Below are 20,365 nucleotides of genomic sequence, written 5' to 3'. Positions count from 1 at the left end.
TATAACATAACATCACTTTCTGGAATGGTCTAGAGTTGTTCTTCTTTCTCACCCCTGCCAGCAGCCTGAAGTTAAAAAAAAGAAATTCCTTGGTCCCTTCATGTTCACTCAAAATAATTGTACACCACCAGCCGTGAGAGCCGTGGTAGATCCATGCAGGAATCAGACAGCTTGTGAACCCCGCTCTCTTTGAAGTGTTTGATTGCCCTGACATTATCCTGTGAATACTACTGCTTTTGTTTCAAGCTCGTAACAGCATTTTTGATGCCTTGATGGTTTTTGGTCACTCCTTTTGGCACCTCTGGTCCCAATCCACTGAGCCAGGACACTGCTCGACTTAATCCTCTGGTGTGACCGCTCCCAAGTGCCCAGCTGTGGGAGACCCTGCCACGTTTAAACCGCACCCCTGTGCATATCACACTGTGTGAAGCCGAGCAGGCGCTCAAGTCTTTTTGGAAATAAAACTGGAGCGGGTAAAATTCCCAGTTAGAGACTGCACGCTGCCCTGGCTCAGAAAGCTGGGAGACCTGCGGAGAGGAGCGAGTCTCGCAGCCTTTCCCACTCCCACGTCCCGCTGCCAGTGCAACACTAGATGGCGTGGGGACCCACGGCAGGGGCCCAGCTCCGGGCACAGCTCAGCCCCCGTCCCCGCGGAACGGAGGAGTCCCCTGTCCTGGTTTCAGCTGGGAGAGAGTTCATTTTCTTCCTAGAAGCTGGTATGGTGCTGTGGTTTGGATTTAGCATGAGAATAATGCGATGACACTGATGGTTTAGTTGTTGCTAAGCAGTGCTTATACTGGCCAAGGACTTTTCAGCTTCCCCTGCTCTGCCAGGCGCACAAGAAGCTGGGAGGGGGCACAGCCAGGACAGCTGACCCCAGCTGGCCAGAGGGCTATTCCATACCATACGGTGTCATGCTCAGTATAGAAACCGGGAGAGTTGGCCGGGGAGCGCAGTGATTGCTGCTCTGGGACGGGCTGGGCATCGGTCAGTGGGTGGTGAGCAGTTGCATCGTGCATCACTTGTTTTGTACATTCTTTTATCATTATTATTATTATTAAATAATATTATTGTTGTTGTTGTTGTTGCTGTTATTTTCTCTTCCTCTGCTGTCCTATTAATCTGTCTTTATGTCAACCCGCAGGTTTTACTTTTTTTTTTCCGATTCTCTCCCCCATCCCACTGGGGGTAGGGGGGAGGGTGAGCGAGCGGCTGTGTGGTGCTTAGTTGCCGACTGGGGTTAAACCACGACAGCCCTGAAGTGAAAACTTCTGGTCTCTTGCATCCCCTGGGGCTGCTGGATACTGCTGGGTGGATGGGGAGGCTGCAGCCAAAGCCAGCCCCGAGAGGGGCACGGCTGCTGGCTGGGGAAGACATTGGGACGTGAGATGTGACCAACTCCCGGAAAGGGTACAGTGTCCCTCTGTCAGGTGGCAAGGCATCCCACCGTCCGTGCTGGGGAGGGGACAGGCCTGGACCGCACTCATTCTCTGCGGATGGGGTTAGGTTCTTCACATTCCTGATCTCCTCCTCCAGCCCCCTCCAGAGAAAAGAGCCTCAGAGCAAAGACCAGAGCTGGGGTTTGCAGCAGTGGACCCTGAATTTTGGGATGCAGGGACCCTTTCTGAAGCTGACAGCCAGCTTTTAATACACCCACTCCACCTCCTCTGGAGGAAAGAAATAGGGGTATGTGAGCCTCTGAAACCTGACAGCCCCTGCCTCACACCGGTGGGAAGCCAGCTGGAGCGGGCAGGTCTGTCCAAGTCTGCTGGAGGCTGGCATCTGCAGCACCATCTCAAGCACCGTGTTAGACACGTCCTCTGAGTCATCTGGCAGGGGTTTCCCAACCTCCAGGGGAAAGGATGCTCATCCCCGCATGCTGTGGCCTTGTCAGCTCTGGGGTATGTCTCTAACTCTCTACAAGGCCTCGGGGAACCCTGTGGCCATCATGACCAACTGCAGCGGGTGATGTCAAGGTGCTCACGTCACCATCCTCTTCACAGCGTGCCAATGTGCTTCGTGGCAACTGGTAACGCCCCACTCAGTAATACGGCTGTACCCTGTTAACTAAGACCCACGCATTCCCTTCAGTGGGGCCCTGAATTCCCGGTCACTATGTTCCTAATGCCACCTGTCCCTAATGTCCCCGACTGATGAGGTGACCTGCTGTGCTCCGAGCTGTTGGATGGGCCATGCCCAGCAAGACTGGGTCGTTCAGGTCACCTCTGCTCTGCTTGCCCATGCTTGGTCAGGGGCTGGGTTCCCCCAGCAAGCGATGGCCATTCGTGCACGTTGCGCACACCCGGCATGGCAGTGCGGCTCCTCTCCCACTTGCAAGACAAAAGGCATCCTGGTCCTCTGTGACAAAAGCCTTCCCTGCACACAGGACATGAGCAGCACATTCCCCTCGTGATCCTTGTCCCCTTCCTGTGTTCCAGACCTTGGTTCAGGACCAGGAATTTCTTACTCAGAGTTCAGGGCAAAATTACCGTCAAATCTAATGGCAAAGTTTTCCAGGTCCAAAGGAAGCACCTCCCTGCTGCTGCCCTCCCAGCCCTTCTCCCTTCCTCCCAATTTCAGTAATGCACTCCCAGCAGCTGGAGCAGCCTGGGCTCCTCAGCCATCCTGCAAACAGGCTGCCTGCCCTGGGCGAGCCGCTGTGGCTCGGAAGAGGAGAATGAGTGGGAAGGGTCCCATAAGTCCCAGAGAGCAGTAGACAGCCTCTTTGTGCCAGCTGCCTTTTTTCTTTAATGCCTGCTTACATTTTTCAAGTAGAAGAAGGCCAGCCCAGGCAAGAGAAACTAAATAGGAGCTTTTACTAACTGCATCTTGGCCTGGCTTGACAATCCTGTCTATGGCCACAGCAATTATGAGCTCCGGATCATCCAGCTTCTCTCCATCCTCACCTGCTACAGGGGCTGGAAGATCCTCATGGAGCACAGATGCCTCAGGGACTCCCGGGGCAGAGGCTCAGGGTGGGAAGCAGCTACAGACACCAGCAAAACTGTTCCTTTCTCCTGGCTTCCCCTCCGGGAACTCCCTGTGGAGCTGCTCCTGGAAGGGGCTGCCTTTTGCTGGCCTCCGAGTCCAGATGACGGAGCACTGATGGACTGAATCTTCTTCGAATCTTCCAGGACACCAAAAATGCCTACGAAAGGGAAGATCCTTTCTCTGTCTAGTGCCACATGGTTCCTGTCCCTGTGTGGGGTTTGCTGGGGATCGGGGAGGTTGTCCCGCTCCCCTCCCTGCCCTCCTGTTGCAGCCAGCTTCCGCGGGCAGAGGGGGAGTGCCGGTGGGGGCTGGATCCAGGTGGATGTTTCCCAGGGGGATGGAGAGTGGGAGTCTGTACCCCAGCAAGCTGAGAATCAGGCAAGGATGTTCACAAGGGAACACCCAAACGCAAACTGGGACTGCAGAGTCCTGCCGGGGAGTCTGTGCACGCAGCAGCAAACAGCGTCTGACAGACAATTCGGTGCTGGGTCACACTGCAGGGCTTGCATGTGGACCGCCCTCGGCTTTTCACGGTGGAAACAGCATTACCTGGAGCTGTAGCGTGTTTTTTACAAGGTCCTGAGCCGGGCATCTGCAGCCCCCGGGCAGATGCAGATCCTGGGCTCCCATGTTGCCCTGGCATAGAAACACACAGGAAAAAAATGGAATCAGCAGCTTCGTAGCCCAGCAGCCACACTTTGTAGCCCTGCAGCCACACTTTCTGTAGGCTGGTCTCGGGACGTTTGGGCACGGAGGGCAATAACGTGTGGTGTGAGGGTACGACAGGGTCTGTGGGACAGCGGGGAGGTGGAGGCAGCATCTCTGCTCCCGCAGACACCGAGGCTGCACAGTGCCCGTAGCGCTTGGACGGCTCCACTGCTCAGAGCCCTCCCTTCGCAGCTCCGTGACCTGCCATCCAGCTGTGCTGGGACTGCTTTCCCAGCGCCCCTGCAGCAGCCTTTCCCTCGCAGCTTCGAGCTGTGCGTGTTTCTCATCCCCGTGCCCCTGCACCCGCAACAGCATTGCTGCGGGGGTCCCACGGGAAGCCATTGCCAAGGAGCGCCGCTCCTTACTCCCCGGTTCTGAACACCTTCTCTTGCAACTTGGATTTTATTTTAGAGGAAAACTGCCTCGTAACAAAATACTGGCCTAATATGCGATAGGTATGGCCGGTGGCACAGAGGCTTGGCAACCAGCCGGCGGGTTTCAGGGAGCCGCCGCGGCCGGCGCCGGAGGGTTCACCCCGCCGCGGGAGTGGGGCGGGCCGGGAGTCCCAGCGGCGCGGGGCCGGGGCTGTCGGGGCGCTGGGGGCGGCGGTGGGGCAGCGCCCGGGCGCGGGGCTGGGGGGTCCCCGGCGCCGGGGCGGCTGCGGGGCCGGGGCCGGGGCCGGGGCCGGTGGCGAGGCCGGTGGCGAGGCCGGCCCGCCCGGTGCCCTCCTCCGCCGGGCCCTCGGGGCGGCGGCCGCCGTGACATCAGTCCGGGCTGGCGCCGAGCGCAAAGCGCCGCCGCCCCGCGACCCGCCTTCTCCCGCCGCCAACAAAAGCCCCCGAGCGGCCGCCGGCCCCAGCCCCGCTCCCGCTCCCGACGCCGACCCGGCCCGGCACGGCCCAGCCCAGCCCAGCTGCAGGTAGGTGCGGGGCGGGGGCGGCCGCCGGGCCCCGCGGAGCGGAGCCCCCTCCCGCGGGCGGCCCCGGTCCCCGCCGCGGAGCCTCCGGGGCCGCCGCTCCCCCCGGCCCGGGGCGGGCAGCTCTCCATCGCTCCGAGCTGCGGCATCCCCGCTGGCCCCCCCCCACGCCCAGCTCTCCCCCGGGCGGACCCCGGGCACCTGAGCTGGGGCGAGATGCGGGGCTGGGGGCGGGAGCGGGGGCACGGACCCGCCATGCGCCCGTGGGGTGGGCGCGGGTGCGGTGGGGCCCACTGAGGCACGAAACGGCAGGAGCATCCGCGCACATGACGCCAGATGCGGAAGCCAAAGCTCTTGCATCAGATCGGGTGAACTTTCCTAACCCGGCGGAGAGCGGGCATCAGCGCAGCGCAGGCACTTCCCACCGGGACGCCAGACTTTGTGCTGGCGCTCGTCTTAATCCTCCGCTAAGCGTTCCTGTTCCCTTTCTGCTAAGGGAAATCTCGGGGTTGTGGTCTCGGGCTGGGCTGTGAGCGGAGTCCTCGCGCCCCGTCCCCTCGCCAGAACGTGGGCTCTGCTGTCGCTTTGCTTTGCAGCCCGAATAAAGCTTTCACCTGGGGAGACTGAGCCGGCTCGATCCTCTCCGCTGCTGTGGCCTGAAGGTGCTTTACAGAGGAGATTTGCATCGCTGAGGACCTGGCTGGGCACGTGCTCGAGCACAGCTTCAGGTGCCACTTTCCAAACCTCAGAGCTGGCAGCGGGGCCAGCGTGTAGGAGAGGGTGTTCATTAGCGCTTGGCAAAAATACCGGATGCTGCCAAGTCACAGTATTAGATGTAGGGAGGGATGGACTGGGTGAGAAGGTGCAAGTGCTAAAACGGTATTAGGTGTGAGATCGGCTTTGGACACTGCACCTCCTGTCTCTTCTGGATTTTGGTGGTGAGGCTGGAAAGGTATCGTAGTGTCTCTTACCACTCCTAGCCCTGGGGAGGACACGCTGCTTTGCTCAGTGCTTGTCGCTGCTCGACAGCCAGCGCGGTGCCTTCCCTGCTCCCGCAGGACGGAGGGCACCGTTTGTCCAGCCTCGGGCTCGCAGCCATCCTCTCCTGTCTGCTGGATCGGGGCCTCTCCAGGATGTCAGTGCCTGAACCCTGCCTCTGGAGCGGCTGAGCTTGGCTCCCCACTCCTGTGAGGCAGCACAAAATGACCAGGATGTGTCCGACTGGAAAAAAGGGCTTTGCAAAAGCTGAAGTGAGCTTGGTGAGATTTTGATTCCTGCAGAAGTCAGTAGCTTTTCTTAGCATACCTGAAAATGCTTTTGGCTTTTGTTCTGGATAAAACTGGGATTTTCTTTGAGGAACCCAGTTGTGATAGGAAACTTTGAAGTTGCCTTTGTAACCGGCGCTGGGGAGCAGTGCGGTCGACAGGCAATGGTGCGTTGGTCTGCAGGCACGTCGTGGCTGGTGAGCGCTCACCAATAGCCGTGTCTGGCAGGCGGCTCAGCGCGGTGCTGGCCTCACCCTGGCCCCTTCCCTGGCACAGCAAACCTGAAGGCTGCCTTACTGTGGCAGCAGAAGTAATGCCTGACTGTGTTGCTTTGGGAACTGTGGAGTAGATGAGCCGTGTGTGAGGATCACTCTGGAGCTTGGAGCCTCCTGACTTTCTGCCCTCCGCTCCAGGCAAAGCCCTCAGAGATGTCTGATCTGATACAGCGGCATCTCCTGGGTCAGTTCTTTGATTTCTCCATGGTGATGCTCAGTACTTTGCCATGTCCCAGTGCTCACCAGCCTCAGGACCCCACTCTCCTCTTGCTCACCGGTTCAACATCACTGTATCACAAATGACCTTCATTTATCCTCATTTACACTGTTGGCAGCCCAGAGGCTCCTCACGTCACTGTCCCACCCAGCTGATGCCATGGCAGGGGGCCGGGGGGACAGTTCTAACTTGCCTTTTGCAGGGCACTTATGCCGAGGTGATGTGAAAGCTGCTCTGTGACAGATGCCATTTGTCTGGGGCAGAGAGTGCCCCATGGGCCTGATTGCAGTTTATGGGTGCTGGACCCCTGATGCTCTGTCCCGGTGATTTCCCCCATGGTGTTATGTGTATCTCCATGAGCTGGTCCCTTTCTTCTCTGCCCACACGCAGACACCCATCTGTCTAGGTGCCTCCTTCTTCAAAATTCTGCTCATTCCATGGCTATGCCGGCTGCTCTCTAAACTGGAAGGTGGTAATCAGACCCCAGCGCTTGGGGCTCCTGCTATGGTTTGCTCCCCTTTGACTTGTCCCTTTGCCAGGCCATGTAATAATCCTGCGTGGACAGCTGTGAACATTGTTAGGAGTGAACTTTGTGCAGCACTGATGGTGCTTTTCTGCCATCCCCTTGTATTAACGCTCTCATTGGAAAAAAAGAAGAACCTTTTACATGGGCCAGCATGAGTCTCCTCTTCCTCAGTGATCTCCTCCAGGCACGAAGTGATTGCTCTGCAATTAATTACTGTAGAATTTTAGTAGAACATCTGGGCACATATGTGGGAAAGGTTTTCCAGCTATTGCAGAAGCTCGAATGGTTGCACCAACGTCCCGGTGGCTGCAAGTTCATTAGAGGGTGAAGGGGGAGAGCCTGCACGGCTCTGAGTGCTCCTGTGGTAGCGTGTTCACTGTGCTCACACGGCAGCGGGTGCTGCTGTAGCTCTAGCAGTTAAAAACCAGTTGCTCTCAGGCACTCAACCGGTGGTTGTCAGCTTTGGTGTGAGTGACATGAGCATGCTGATCTCTCGGCCCACTGTAAGGAGAGGGTGGCCGTGTGTTCCTACTGCCTGATGGCTTGGCTTCATCTCTCACTGCTTTCCCTTACAGCTCAGGTTTAGATGACGTATCAAAGCACCAGGATGTACTGGTTCCATACTGGTTTATGCCTCATTGTTTAGTGTAGCTTACACTGCCTCCCAAACTGGTGCAACACAAGCCCATCTGAAACATGAGCGAGTCTGTAGCTTATGTTTGACCCGGTGAACTGTACTGCTGTAAAGTCAGACATCAGACACTGAAATTAGAGTTAATCTCCAAAGAGTGTCAGACTTGGGTGGTTCTGCACAAGCCTCACTTGTGTCTATGCTTCCCAGCAATACAGCTGTTGATAAAAGGATGGTATCTTGTTTTCTGAGGCCCCTTGCCTTATCCAGAGCGGATGATGGACCATCCCTGGGGCTGAGCCATGCTTGGCACAGACAATGCTGTCTGTAGGGCTCTGGTTGGGTTTGCTGCGAAGTTGTGGTATGGGATGCGGAGCTGCAGGAGGGAGGAAAATAATCTCGGGTTTTGGCAGCCCTGGGTGTCTCTCTTGCCTGTGCTCAGTGAGATCTTTGGTTGCAGGACAGTCACCTCCTGTTCCTTATTCTGCATGGGTCTAATAGTGATTTGGAGAAGTGCGACTGTGGTCAGTAAGTGTTGCAATTGGACAGAATATGGTGCTCAGCTTCATGGTGCAAAGTACTCTGAAACCGTCGAAAGGGTTGCAAACCCTCTGACATATCTTAAATTAAGTCATTAATTAGGGGATTGAGATGATGGGTCTGTCTAGATGGCTATTCTAAGGATTTTGCTTCTGAGACGGCTGGTGCAGGTCCCAGGCTCCATGAGCAGGATGCTCCTATTCTTTTTTTCCTGCTGATTCTGACCTGTAGCATAAAGCACTTTTTGGCCTCTCGTGTGGCCTGCCGGGCTCTCAGCATGTGCCTGTGTATGTTGTGGACTAAAAGGGAATTCCCTGCCACTTAAATCTTATCTCAGGCTTTCTCTGTGCCCAGCTGTGAGCTATCACAAGCCCACGTATCCCCAGGACAAACGCATTTTTATGATCCCTCCCCATGAAAAATCCATCCTGGCATATGCCAGGAGGTCTTGCTGGGATGTGGCTTTGCTGGGGCTGCTTCTGTGCTGCTGGGTGCTTCATGGTGAGAGTCACTTGCCGAAATCACAGTGAAGTTGTTTAAACTGCATGGAGGCACCTGCAACCTTCTCATGGTGGATGGAGGAAAATAAGCAGCAAAAGGTCTTGATCTCCTGTGGCAAACGTCAGATGAGCTTCACCCAGAAGCACCTTTTCTCCCCCGTAGGCTCACAGGCAGCTCGGAGGAAGGTGTCCCCACTGCCGATGCCTCAGTTTGGGCAGATGAATCCTGCTGTTTGGGACGAACAGAGCCTCTTCCTTCGCTGCTGCTGTAAAGGGGAAAAAAATGTGCCGTGGAGGCAAAGAGGCGCAGCTGGCTCCAAGCCATGCTGGGCAGTTTGTCCCTGAGCGTGCTTGCAGATGCCCTGGCTGTGGAGCAGGGAGCGACGGCAGGAGCACTGAGGCAGGAGCACTGAGGCAGGAGCACTGAGGCAGGGGACTGCCTGCGTGAGGCTGCCCACCAAAGTCAAGGCTGGTGGGTTCCAGAGATGGGCTCTGCCAGCTGTCACCTTTGGAAAGGGATGGGGGACCCAGACAAGCTGTATCCAGCATTGTGTTATTCCTGACGAGGGGTCTGACACAGGTGGGCGTGGGTGGAAAAGGCACCAGTGGGCTCCCACGCCGTGCGGACCCGGGCATCTCTGCTGCCTGGGCTGGCAGGGGGATGGTGCTGGACGTTTCTGCCCTCCAAGGAAACTCCTGAACCAGGTCGGGCCCTCCTCCTGGTGCAGGGGGGGAAAACAGGCTCTGGAGAGAAACAGTTTGTGTCCTTTTAAGGCAATGCAAAGGCTGGGACTGGAACGATCAGGCTGGAAGGGAGGGATTTGGCACGGGCCGGGCAGTGGTGGGAAGCCCGGCCTGCAGGGCGTTCAGAAAAGAGACTTCCCGGCTGCTGCGATCGCACCCCAAACACAGCTCCTTGGATCCCTGGAGCCAGCACAGCCTCCCCTCCAGCCCCTGCTCCCGGCACCCTCCGCAGCTCCGTCTGTCTGTCCTGTGCTGAGACCCTCCGTGCATCCAAGAGCCGGGAGCTGCAGCCAGGCTAGAGCGGGGCCAGGACTGCGCAGCCCTGCCGGCATGCCAGCCCTGACCTGCACCCTGCCTGCTCTGCCTGCTATTATAACCCGGTTGAGATCAATTTCCCTTTTCTATTGCCTGACCGAGTACTCTTACACAGGGAAGAGCTCGACTTTCCCTGTACTGGAAGGTACAGAGATCTCGCTGTGCCTGGGAGCAGAGGGTTTGCTTCATCCTCCCTCGTGTCTCCGTCCGACGTTTATACAGCCCGCAGTGCTGTTGTGTTTAGCATCCTCCTCCCCGCCTGCCTGCCAGGCAGGGCAGTGCCGCTGGCTCAGCCGTTGGGTGGGGATTGGAGACCCAGAGATGGGGCTGCAGCTCCCCGCGGTGACCCAGGGATTCAGAGCTGCTGCAAGGAGTGGGCTCAAAGGCTGTGCCCCCGGAGTGCCCCGGCAGACCCTTCCTCGTAGCCATGCAGCTGAGCCGAGGGAGGTGGTGAGATCCCGCGCGTGCTGTGGGGTGGCACACAATGTAGTGTGAAAATGGTGTTTGGTTTTGGGGACCTTGTCCTGCTGCTTTAGCTGTTCAGGAGTCGGGAAGCATATGGCTGTGCCTTCAAAGTGGAGGGTGACTCCTGCTGCCTGTTCCCATGTGGGAACAGGATGGACAATTACAGAAGTGTTGATGGAGAGAGGCCTCTGGAGACCTCCCAAGCCGCAGCTTGTGCCCATTGACCCTCCTCATATCATTGGGCACCACCGAAAAGTGTTTTGTTGTCTTTGTAGCAACCCTCGGTTGCTGGTAGATCCTCCTTAGCCACCTCTTGGCCACACTCAACCAGCCTGCCTCCCTCAGCATCTCCTCGTAGGACTTTCGTGTTTGAATATCTTGAGGTTTATGTTGGCCCCATCTTCAAAAGTATCAAGGCCCCTCTGTGTTGGAGCTCTGCCACTTGTGTTAGCTGCTCACGGTATTTTGAGGTTATCTGCAAATTTCCAGATCAAGGGGCCTCTTGATCATACCTCATCAGATACATTTCAGGAAAGAGGAGAGAGAAATAGAAGCATTTATGTCCTGCCAAGGAGCTGCATGGTAGCTTGGGTTGGTGCCCAGGTGTTTGCCCTGCACATGAGCCTGCGTCCCTGGGGCTGCTGATTTCCCAGCCTGTGACTGTACCTGCAGTCCTGGAGGAGACTGAGGTGCCCGAGTACAGGGGGAACCTGTGAGCGGTTGGCCAGGCAAGGCACAGGCTAAGGATGCTATGGGGGACACAGTGCCAGAGCCCGCTGTGTTTGGTGGTATCAGGGGTCAGCTCCTGCCCTTTGGGCAACCCTGACTATACCCCTGCCCTGTGGTGGCAGAAATGGAAGAGATGTTTGGGGAGGAGAAGCTGGAACTGTTTCCAGCCGGGGTGACGACCTGTACGCTCTCCAGCACCAAGGGTCAGTCACCCTGGCCATTGCTGCGTTGCTCTGTCGAGGGGCAATAGCAGGGCAGTGATCTAACAAGGTGCTGGTGCTGTGGGTACCTCTGTGAGTGCCATCTCCCGTCACTGCCCTGCCTCCTCCCTTTGCCTGGCACAGAAAGGAGCTGTGAGGTCCCACAGCTTCCAGGACAGGGGGATTTCTGCTGCTCCTGGCTGGCAGGACCAGAGGTCCCTAGGAGGCAGCCGATACAGCTGGGTGCTGTAACGATGGATCCCGCGGGCATCCTGAGTTCTGCTAGTTCTGCTGATTACCAGCCCTGCGAATCTGTGCAAACAGCGAACGTCCGTGGGTGGTCTCCGCATGTGCAGCTGTGGAACGGCTGCTGGAGCACTGCTGGCGGGTGCCCGCTCTGGCTGCCTCCCTCTGCCCCGTCCCTGCCTCCTGCCCGGCCAGCGCCCTGCCTGGCCTCCCGCCCTGACGCCGTTTCTGCCCGTGCTTTTTCTGCAGGATGCCAAACTGGGGAGGAGGAAAGAAGTGTGGCGTGTGCCAGAAGGCGGTGTACTTCGCCGAGGAGGTGCAATGTGAAGGCAGCAGCTTCCACAAGTCCTGCTTCTTGTGCAGTGAGTACCAGCCCTTCCCTCGCCCCTCCCGCCCTGCTTCCTGGTTCTCCGGCAGCTGGGCGCCCTGTCACGTCCTGTTTATGGGCTGTGTAAACGCTCGTTAGGATTCCTCTACAAACAGCCCGGCTGTGGGAGCCGTATGGCAGGCTTTCTGCTTTTCTCCAGACTTAGGAGTTAGTCCTGCTGAAGGAACACAGATCATCTCAGGACACCAGGGGCCGTCCAAGCTGTCAGGGCTGACCTCAGCCAGCACCCACGCAAAGACTTAGTCTGTCCCTACACCAGGGAAAGGCTAGGCTGAGTCCTCTAGACTATCTCCAGATGGTCAGGATTGGAGCATGATACAGGGTCTCTTCCAAACAGTGGTGGCAGGAGGTGGCACATCCCATGCACTGCTCTGGGGTGATGCTAGCTTTAGTCTTCTAAGTGGCTTTGCCACGTTGGGAGCTGGCATGGGATCTGCCCCTGTGTCTCAGGAGATGATGGGAAGAAGATGTGGTCCTGGCCCTTCTGCTGATGGAAGGCCTAACTGTGAAGTGCTAAAGCATCGCCTCCAGCCTGCCTGGAAATCTGCTACTGTGGAGGGTGTCTCTGTTGTATGTTTGGACCCAAGTCTCACCTCCAGCGAAGGGCAGCAGAACAGGATCTGGCTATGGATTAACTAAGTGCAGAGGTCCCTTCCTCTGCCTGCTCTGCAGGAACCTACAAATCCTCTTGGGTTCATGCTGCAGGTCCCCAGAGCCCCTTCCCATCCCTTTGGGGGTACCAGGGCAGCAGTGCAGGGACAGGCAAGTCGTGTTACATTGCTGAGAGCAGCTCCTTAACCTGGGGCATCCACATCCAGGGGGGCTGCAGGACCTTCGAACAAAAAGATGACCACTGTCCTCAGCCTGTGTTTAACCCGATATCTGTCCCCTGCCCTTGAAGGCTATCACGTAACAGAACTAGTGATTCTCATGTGTTCACAGGAGTGTGCATGTTGCTTGTGTCCACTGATAGCCATCGCTACTCCTGCTGCTCTGTGACAGAGGCAGAAGTGCACCTTCAGAGCCGTCCTTGCAGCAAGGGCCCACTGAGGTTTAACATTTCCTCAGCTGGTCCCTGTACCCTGTTCCCAGTCTCACCATCCCATTGCAGCAGGGAGCACAGATGTGATCGTTTCCATGTGGGCAGCAAGCAGAGCTAGGGTCTGTAAACAGACACACAGCTAGAACTAATCTCAGTAGACCTATTCCAGCAGGGAAATACCAGTGTCCTCATGGGGCCGATCCCTGCCATGCTCCTGTGTCCACCTGGCATGGATACTGGATACTTCTTGGCTGGCCTGCCTGGGACGCGGCATGCACAGATGGATGCAGATGTGAGAGAGAGAGGCTGTTGCCGTGTCTCTGCTCCCTGCGCAGTGTGAAGAGTGGCCAGCGTGGCCGGTAGCTCTTGCATGTAGGAGTTTCCAGGCTGGAAACCTTGCTTTGGCTTGAAAGGACTAAGAAGGGGAGTTGTGGAGAGGCTTTCCCCAGGCGGGCAGGGGGCTGGCAGGCTGTGTCCTTATTGCGGCCGCTCTCTGCAGCAGGAAGTCGTGTTTCTTCTGCAGCCTCAGATAAGGAGGGTGGGGGATGTTACCCTCATCTCTCCCCCACCACTGGCTTTTACCATCTGAGTCCACATCAATGAAGGACCTCAGTATGGGGACGGAGACCATTGCACTGCCTCTGCCCTTCCCCGTGACCCCTGTGCACACAGCTGGGTTGCTTAGGGAAAGCTTCTGCCGTGCAATGCTGGCACGCAGGGTGTGGGGCAGGCCTCCAGGAGCCACGAAATCAGGCAAAAGGCATTGCTTCAAGAAGGGAGTACCCGGCCGAGGCTGGGAAGAAGGTCATCCCATGTCTGCTCATGGAAGCAAGTCACCAGGGAGTGGTTTAGAGCTGGCTACAGCCAGGGCTCCTGTCCCTGTGCTGTGAGCCCTACATAATCACACTCCACACATACCCCAGCAGTTCTGCCCATCCTGGCTGCGGGCTTCCCAGTTCAGGCCGTGGCTTGCATGCCAGCCCACAGTGCTGCCCGCTCTTCCCAGTCGCATGCCACAGGCTGCGGGGGATGCTGAGCTGCACCGAACTCCTGCGTTCCCAGCCTGTTCCCCAGTGCTGCATTTGGGCCTCATCAGGGAACTTGAAGCCGTTATCTTTAGGGGAGAAAAACAAATACTTTGACCTGATCTGCCAAGAAAATAATCAAAAAGGAGCCAAACCTACCACAGTGCATTAGAAGTGGAGATCGGCTGAGGGAGTGACTTGGTGATTGACTCAGTGGCATCGAACCAACTGAGTCAATAGTACATGGCAGAAACGTACTGTAATGAGGCCGTTTGGCCTCTGAAAGTAGCAGCAGCTCTTGTGTAATTGTGTTGTGGAGCAACTCCGCTGCTCTTAGAAAAACAAAGCGTCCTTAACTCGATGAGTGCTGCGCGCTGGAATTTCTGCAATGCAGAAACCTGGGAGCTGGGGGCTGATTTCTAGGAAGCAGACTGGGAAAGAATTTTTCTGCTGCCTCTTGAAGCATCCGTGGCTTGTGCAGATGAGGGACTGTGAAAGCTTCGGTTAGAGCTCTAAATCCACCCAGCACGGTGGGAGAGAAAGACAGATGCTGTTGAGATCATTCACTCCCATCCCTAGGACAAAGCTCTTTAAACCTGCCAGTAAAAGTGCCCCAGTTCCCCTCCTGGGGGGTCTGTCCGAATGCAGCGGTTGCTCCTGATGAGCCTCAGGGTAATGCAGAGACAACCCCAACACCAGCCCATTAGCTTGGCAGCTACGGGACCAGTTTCCCAGAGCTGGTCTTTCTCAGCAGGGTTACATGCTCCATCCCCAGCTCCTGCCGTGGTGGGACAGGGGAGTCCGTAGCCAGGAGAGGACCCTGCAGATCCTCCTTAGATGGCAGGAGACATTTCCCTTTCCACCTCCTTCTCCCAGCAGCAGCACACGGGGCTCCCCACGGCCTCGGAGGAGAGCACCATATTTAGTAATTGGGCCGAGGAAGGCTGCCTCTCACCCCCGCGTTTAGTGCCGCGGTTTGGGCTGCTCCAAGAGGAGAGCTCTGCTGTGTTTGCATTCCTGTGATATTGGTAAAGGCCAAGAAACTTTTCTGCTGGCGAAGAGGCCAACGGGCTGCTGGGAGCCTTGACATTTAAGGCATGTAAGCAGGAGGGAGGAAGGCTGTGTCGCAGCTGTAACAGGATCTGTTTTGGGGCTGGCTGCCAGCACTGTGGACTTTGCCCCAGGCGTCTGGATCCTGCACCGGGGCAGGTAGACACTGGAGATCACCGCGAGCCCCATTTGGGTGCTGCTTGCCTCCCGCTCCGGCTTGCTGGGCGGCGTGTTCCAGGAAGGGTTTGGAAGCTGACACGGAGGCCGAGATCAGAACTAGGACATGAGTCAGGAAAACCTAAAAATCGGGAGAAGAGTCTGTGTGGCCTGAGCCCAGCACCAAGCTCAAGCTCTGGATGGGCTCAGCTGGGACCCCAAGCCTGGCTGCTGTCCCATCTCCTGACTCCTGTCCCATCTTACATCCCATATTGATCCCCAAGGCTTGAACACCCAGCTGAGGTAGTGTTCCTCGCCTGAGACCACCCTATGCACACACCGTAATCATGTCACGGACCAGGGGTGACACATGTTAGCATGAACATCTTCCAGTCTGGTCTTGGGGTCCGGAGAGTCAACTGTGCACAATAGCGTAATGTGCCAACAGACTTACAGTGCACCAGCTGTGGAAATGGCTGCAGGTCTGCTTTTAGTCTGTCTAAACATGAGGAAAAATAGATTTGCTTACATTACTTTCCCCCCAGTGCCTATCGCTGCGTATTTGCAGCGGACTAGGAGTGTGGCAGAGCTGCAGCTGCAGTGGGGCAGGGCTGTCCCTCCCTGGGCTTGTGAATCCTGCAGTGATTTGTAGGGAAATTTCAACCCCCCTGGTTTAAGTGCATCTCCAGGATACCGCATCAAGAGGGTTAACAGAGCTTTTTCTTAGTATCAACCTTGTAGCTTTGGTGGTTGCTTCCTTTTAAAGGCAGACAATGTTCTTGTTGTGATCCTTATCTCCAGCTCTTTTGCATGCACTCCCTTCAAGGAGGATCTTGTCTAGGGTTTCCTTGCTCCTTGAAAGCTGAGCTGTACTATCCCTTGTGAGGACTTGTTTTCTCCAGCTAATTAGTGAGCTCTGGATGTGCAGGCTAATGGCACGGCCCTCTCCTCTTTTCTAGTGGTCTGTAAGAAGAACTTGGACAGCACCACTGTTGCTGTGCATGGAGAGGAGATCTACTGCAAGTCCTGCTACGGCAAGAAGTACGGCCCCAAGGGCTATGGATACGGGCAGGGAGCAGGGACCCTGAGCACTGACAAGGGCGAGTCTCTGGGAATCAAATATGAAGAGTGAGTTGAACTCTTGTTTTAGAAACTGGGGCTGTTGTGGGCACCTTCTCCCGCACATCTGTCTGCTTGCAATGCTTGGCTGCGTAGCCCGTGCTGAACTTCCAGCGGTTCCTAATCTGGAGAGTGCCGTGGGCTGCCCTGCCTTTCTGCTCCTTGCGGGAAACCTGCTGAACCCTCTTTGCAGGGTGGGATGGGGTTTGATGGGACATGTCCCCATTGCCTGAGCACGCTGCCCATCCACTCCTAGCACGCAGCTGCGAGGCTGAAGTTTCCATGGGGCTCAACACATTGTGCCTAAAGCTACGGGCCCTTCAAAACTAGGCTGGGATTTGCGATCCCATAGCTCTTCCCTCCTCCATCCTGCTTGTGCAGCCCTGATAACAACTCCCTCCCATCCACAGGGGCCAGCCCCACCGACCCACCAACCCTAACACATCCAGAATGGCCCAGAAAGTCGGAGGTGCTGATGGGTGCCCTCGCTGTGGTCAGGCGGTGTATGCAGCCGAGAAGGTGATTGGAGCTGGAAAGGTAAGAAGGGGAATGGAGTGGATGGGGCATGCACATGCCACAAGTTGCTGTGTGGCAGGGAGACCTTCAGAGAAGGTCTTGACCTGACCCACAGGCTGCTGCAGGCTGGTCTGCCAGCGCCTCCAGCCAGGGCTGGGCTTAGAGTCTGGTGGCCATGCTTACCTGGAAACCTGGCACCAAAAGGACACCTGGGCATGTCTGGAAACCAGGTTCTCCAGGCTGCATCGCTCTTACAGACTTGTAGATGGGAGAGAAACACATTTTATACTAAATATTCAGAGCACTGCTCAGCAGAAGTCACAGTGGACGTCCCTGCTGCTGGATGTGTTGGGAGGATGAGCAGTGATGTGGGCCATGGCCACTGCCACCGCTAGCTGAGTAAGTGCAACGTCCAGTGAGCCTTCTTCACCCTCTGCCGCAGGCTGGGATGCCACAGCCCAGATTCAGGGCAGGGAATGAATTCCAGTGGTCAGCGCTGCCTGTAAGCAGGGCAAGGTGGTTGGAGGTGTGGGCATGGGCTCGGTGCATCTCTCTTGGGCTGTTCTGCTGGTGGACTGGGTCTGCTCAGGGTCAAATGCAAAGGACACTCTGCAACAGCCCTGGTGCTTCCCATGTCAAGTTCATCACTTCACCAGGGTCCTTTGTGTCCCAAGCTGTGGCCTTGTCCTAGCCCAGCTCTGGGAAGCCCTCTGTAAGGCATGGGGACACCTTCTGCTCTGTCAGCCCTGGGACCCCGGGTGAGGTCCCTGCCCCGAAGCAACCTTCCCTCGGAGGTCAGGTACATGTGCAGAGCTTGCCAAGGCAGCCGGGTCAGGCTGCTTGGCTTTGTGCCGCAGGGACGGCCGTTCTGGGAAAGCCTCATCGCCTCGCTGGGGACGTTGGGTCATCCCTGCTGTGCTCCGTCCTCCCTGGGGTTTCTGTGTTTGTCCTCTGTCCCCAGAGCAAGGAAAGGAGGCATCTAGTCAACAGAAAGAGCCTCCCAGCATCATCATACCCCAGCTGGCAGTGCAGGGATTTGTGATGGACACGTTGAGGGGCAGCCCAGGGTCAGAAGCCAAACTTACCCTTAAAATCATGATCGAGCTTCCTGGTAGGCTTCTGCGGTTGATGTTTACAGGGAACCAAAACTGGCAAAGCAATTAGACTCAAGCAAACCCGGAGAGGATTCCAGAGCATGTATTTCATGTGCTAATGTTTGCTGGATGACTCCATCTGCTACCTCCTCCACCAGTCCCCTAATTTCACATTTTCTTCCAAAAAAGGTTTCATGTTCTCCAAAGTGTTTATTTAAATTCCTCCATGAGCAGCTCTGGCTACTCTAGGTCTGCTCAAAGGCTGTGAGCTCATTTATCCCCAGAGGACTGGCAGAGTCGTGGGGGAGTTTTATTTTTAAACACTGGCTGATTTCTGCATTCTTAGTATCTGTTTGCTGCCTTCCTTGGAGCTGCAGTTGTGTAGGGGCAGGTGTCCCAACCCTGCTGCCACCCCCCAGGCTAACGTACAGCAGCAGTGGATCTCAGCTGGATACCTCGGGGGATTTATCATGGTGCTTCAGAGAGGACAAATCTCCAAAGAGGGGGGTGATTGCTGCCCACAAATTAATGTACAAATTATTGTACAAATGACTGCTGCGAGTGGGGACGAAAGCTCTCTAAAACCAGATCAACCTGGGAGCAGTGACCACACCTGATGTTTCCTCTCTGTATCTTCCCCCTGGGGCTGGGAGGACTGCTCTTTCCAGGGAACAGCTTTCATCCCGTTCAGACCTCTTTGCCAACTGCTTTGGGTCAGAAACAGAAAAGTGACCCTGTTTGGTAGCCAAAGCATTGCTGCCCTGTCCCCGGGTGTTGTCTGACCGGGCTCTGCTCCTGTCCCACAGTCCTGGCACAAGTCCTGCTTCCGCTGTGCCAAGTGTGGCAAAAGCCTGGAGTCCACCACCCTGGCAGACAAAGACGGGGAGATCTACTGCAAAGGTGAGTGCCACCTTCCCCACTGCCTTGTCCGGGATGCTGACGGCTGGAGGTGTCACCCCACAGGCAGGGGGTGAAAACCCCCGTGCAGGGAACCAGGATGGGACTGAGGTTTGGGGAGGTGGTGGCCCCAGCAGCTGTGTATGGGGCTGGCTGTGCCGGCTGGCCGTGGAGCCGGGGGATTTCCCGCTGCGCCTGGGGCCTCTCTGTTTGCCCAACAAATACAGCAAACCCTGTGCTGTTTAGGCAGTGCCTGCTTCGAGAGGAAGACCTGCTCGTGTTCAGCTGCCAGCCTTACCCGTCTCTCCCTTCCCGTCCTCTGCAGGTTGCTACGCCAAGAACTTCGGTCCCAAGGGCTTTGGCTTTGGGCAAGGCGCCGGGGCGCTCGTGCACTCGCAGTGAGGCACCAGGAACCGGGCTCTCCGCTCGCTCAGGGCTTGTCCAGACCAGCCTGCGCTGTCCAACCCTTCCCGCGCCCGCAGTGAGCATCCTCACCATCATCAATAACCACCCGCTGCTTCACAGCACGAGCCCCTTCCTGCCCGCCCTGACCCAGCGCACCCTGAAGCTGTGGGAGTCCCAGCATCGTCCCCATCGGGTCCCGCTGGTGCGGGTGTCGGCGGGGAGGCAGCTCGCACCCACCCGCAGTGAGGCCCATGTGCCTGAAACGTTCTGCTCCGCATTGCCCATCCTGCCGGGATGCAAGCTCAGCCGTGCCATGCCGTGCCACCGAGCAAGCAATAAACATCAAAGCTGACCCATGCCTGGCCTTGCCAGAGAGTTTATTCCCCATCCGGGGCTGAGGACGTGCACTGGGTGACCGGAGCTGGAGGTCGGGAGGTGGAGGGAGGATGGGAAATGTTTGCAATCGTGGCTTGCAATTAAAGCACAAAGGCAGGAGCTGCTCGGATACAATTTGACGTGGCCCAGCTGTGGCCAGCTGAGCTCTGGGGGTCGGCTGGGCCAGGCTCTCCCCTGCTCCCGCGGTGGATAACCATTTCCAAAGCAGCAGTTGCTGCTGGGAGGCCCAGGACAGACCTTCTTGGGTGTGCCGGTAGCACAACACGTGTGCACGCCCTATCGAAACCCCTATCAGTGCTTTTACGTGGCACCTCTCCAAACAGGCGTGCCCAGCAGTGCTGAATAATTAACAACTTTTCACCTACTCCGTGGGTTTTTAGCAGTACCATGGATCATTAAGCCGTCAGCTTGGCAGCTTCCCAGATTTAATTCATTTTCATCTAAACTCTTTACTTTCTTTCTGTGATTCTCTGGTTTGACCGGTATGACATACCCACAAGATCAGCCTCCCTGCAGCTTACAGTTGTGAACTCCACAGGGAATTTAGTCTGGGTTTTTTTTAACGTTATAAACTTTGTGGTTGAGTAAATGAGATGGGTAGTGTTTTGAGAAGCACAACAGAGGCAGTAATCCTTTGGTGGGGCAGGATTTGGGCTCCTTTATCAACTTAAGCACTTCTCCCATTCATCACACCCTTGGTTTTTACACGACATTTTGGAAGCTGAGATGGGGAGTATGCTCTTTAAGCATCTCCAAAAATCCTCCCCCCAGGTTTCCCAGCCTGGGACCCAAATTCTATCCAGCCCCATTGCTCTGGGGTGGGTGGTCAGGGTTTGGTGAGGCGGTAGCAGATGGCACTCGGTGTGCAGAGCAGGCAGCCCAGGCTCAGGGATGCGGCAGCGGGTCAGGAGCTGTAGTGCAGCAGGCTCGCATACCACCCTCGGTGTGGAGACCGAAACCTGGCTGCCTTGCTTGGCAGAGGCCCTGCTCCCCCGCGAGGTGTGGGGGG

At 56.7% G+C, this 20,365-nt stretch overlaps 1 protein-coding gene across 1 annotated transcript; it reads left to right on the top strand.

The window, feature by feature from the left end:
• Window positions 1–4,453: 4,453 nt before the first annotated feature.
• Window positions 4,454–19,318, top strand: CSRP1 (cysteine and glycine rich protein 1). Its single transcript, XM_075521985.1, has 6 exons — window positions 4,454–4,618; window positions 11,518–11,630; window positions 15,889–16,057; window positions 16,459–16,585; window positions 18,465–18,558; window positions 18,881–19,318. Exons 2-6 carry the CDS (start codon window positions 11,519–11,521, stop codon window positions 18,955–18,957), a joined length of 579 nt encoding a protein of 192 aa, XP_075378100.1. The 5' UTR covers window positions 4,454–4,618; window position 11,518; the 3' UTR covers window positions 18,958–19,318.
• Window positions 19,319–20,365: the final 1,047 nt, after the last annotated feature.

The sequence above is a fragment of the Mycteria americana genome, chromosome 20, assembly GCF_035582795.1.
Source record: "Mycteria americana isolate JAX WOST 10 ecotype Jacksonville Zoo and Gardens chromosome 20, USCA_MyAme_1.0, whole genome shotgun sequence".
Lineage (NCBI taxonomy): Eukaryota > Metazoa > Chordata > Aves > Ciconiiformes > Ciconiidae > Mycteria > Mycteria americana.
The sequence above is the reverse complement of the archived record's forward strand: the minus strand, read 5'-3'. Positions and strand labels throughout refer to the sequence as shown.

Bases quoted from the DNA above. Each gene is read 5' to 3' on its own strand.
- CSRP1 (XM_075521985.1), top strand. From the start codon at position 11,519: ATGCCAAACTGGGGAGGAGGAAAGAAGTGTGGCGTGTGCCAGAAGGCG. The intron at 11,631-15,888 runs GTGAGTACCAGC...CCTCTTTTCTAG, and splicing joins CAAGTCCTGCTTCTTGTGCA to TGGTCTGTAAGAAGAACTTG. The intron at 16,586-18,464 runs GTAAGAAGGGGA...CCTGTCCCACAG, and splicing joins AGGTGATTGGAGCTGGAAAG to TCCTGGCACAAGTCCTGCTT.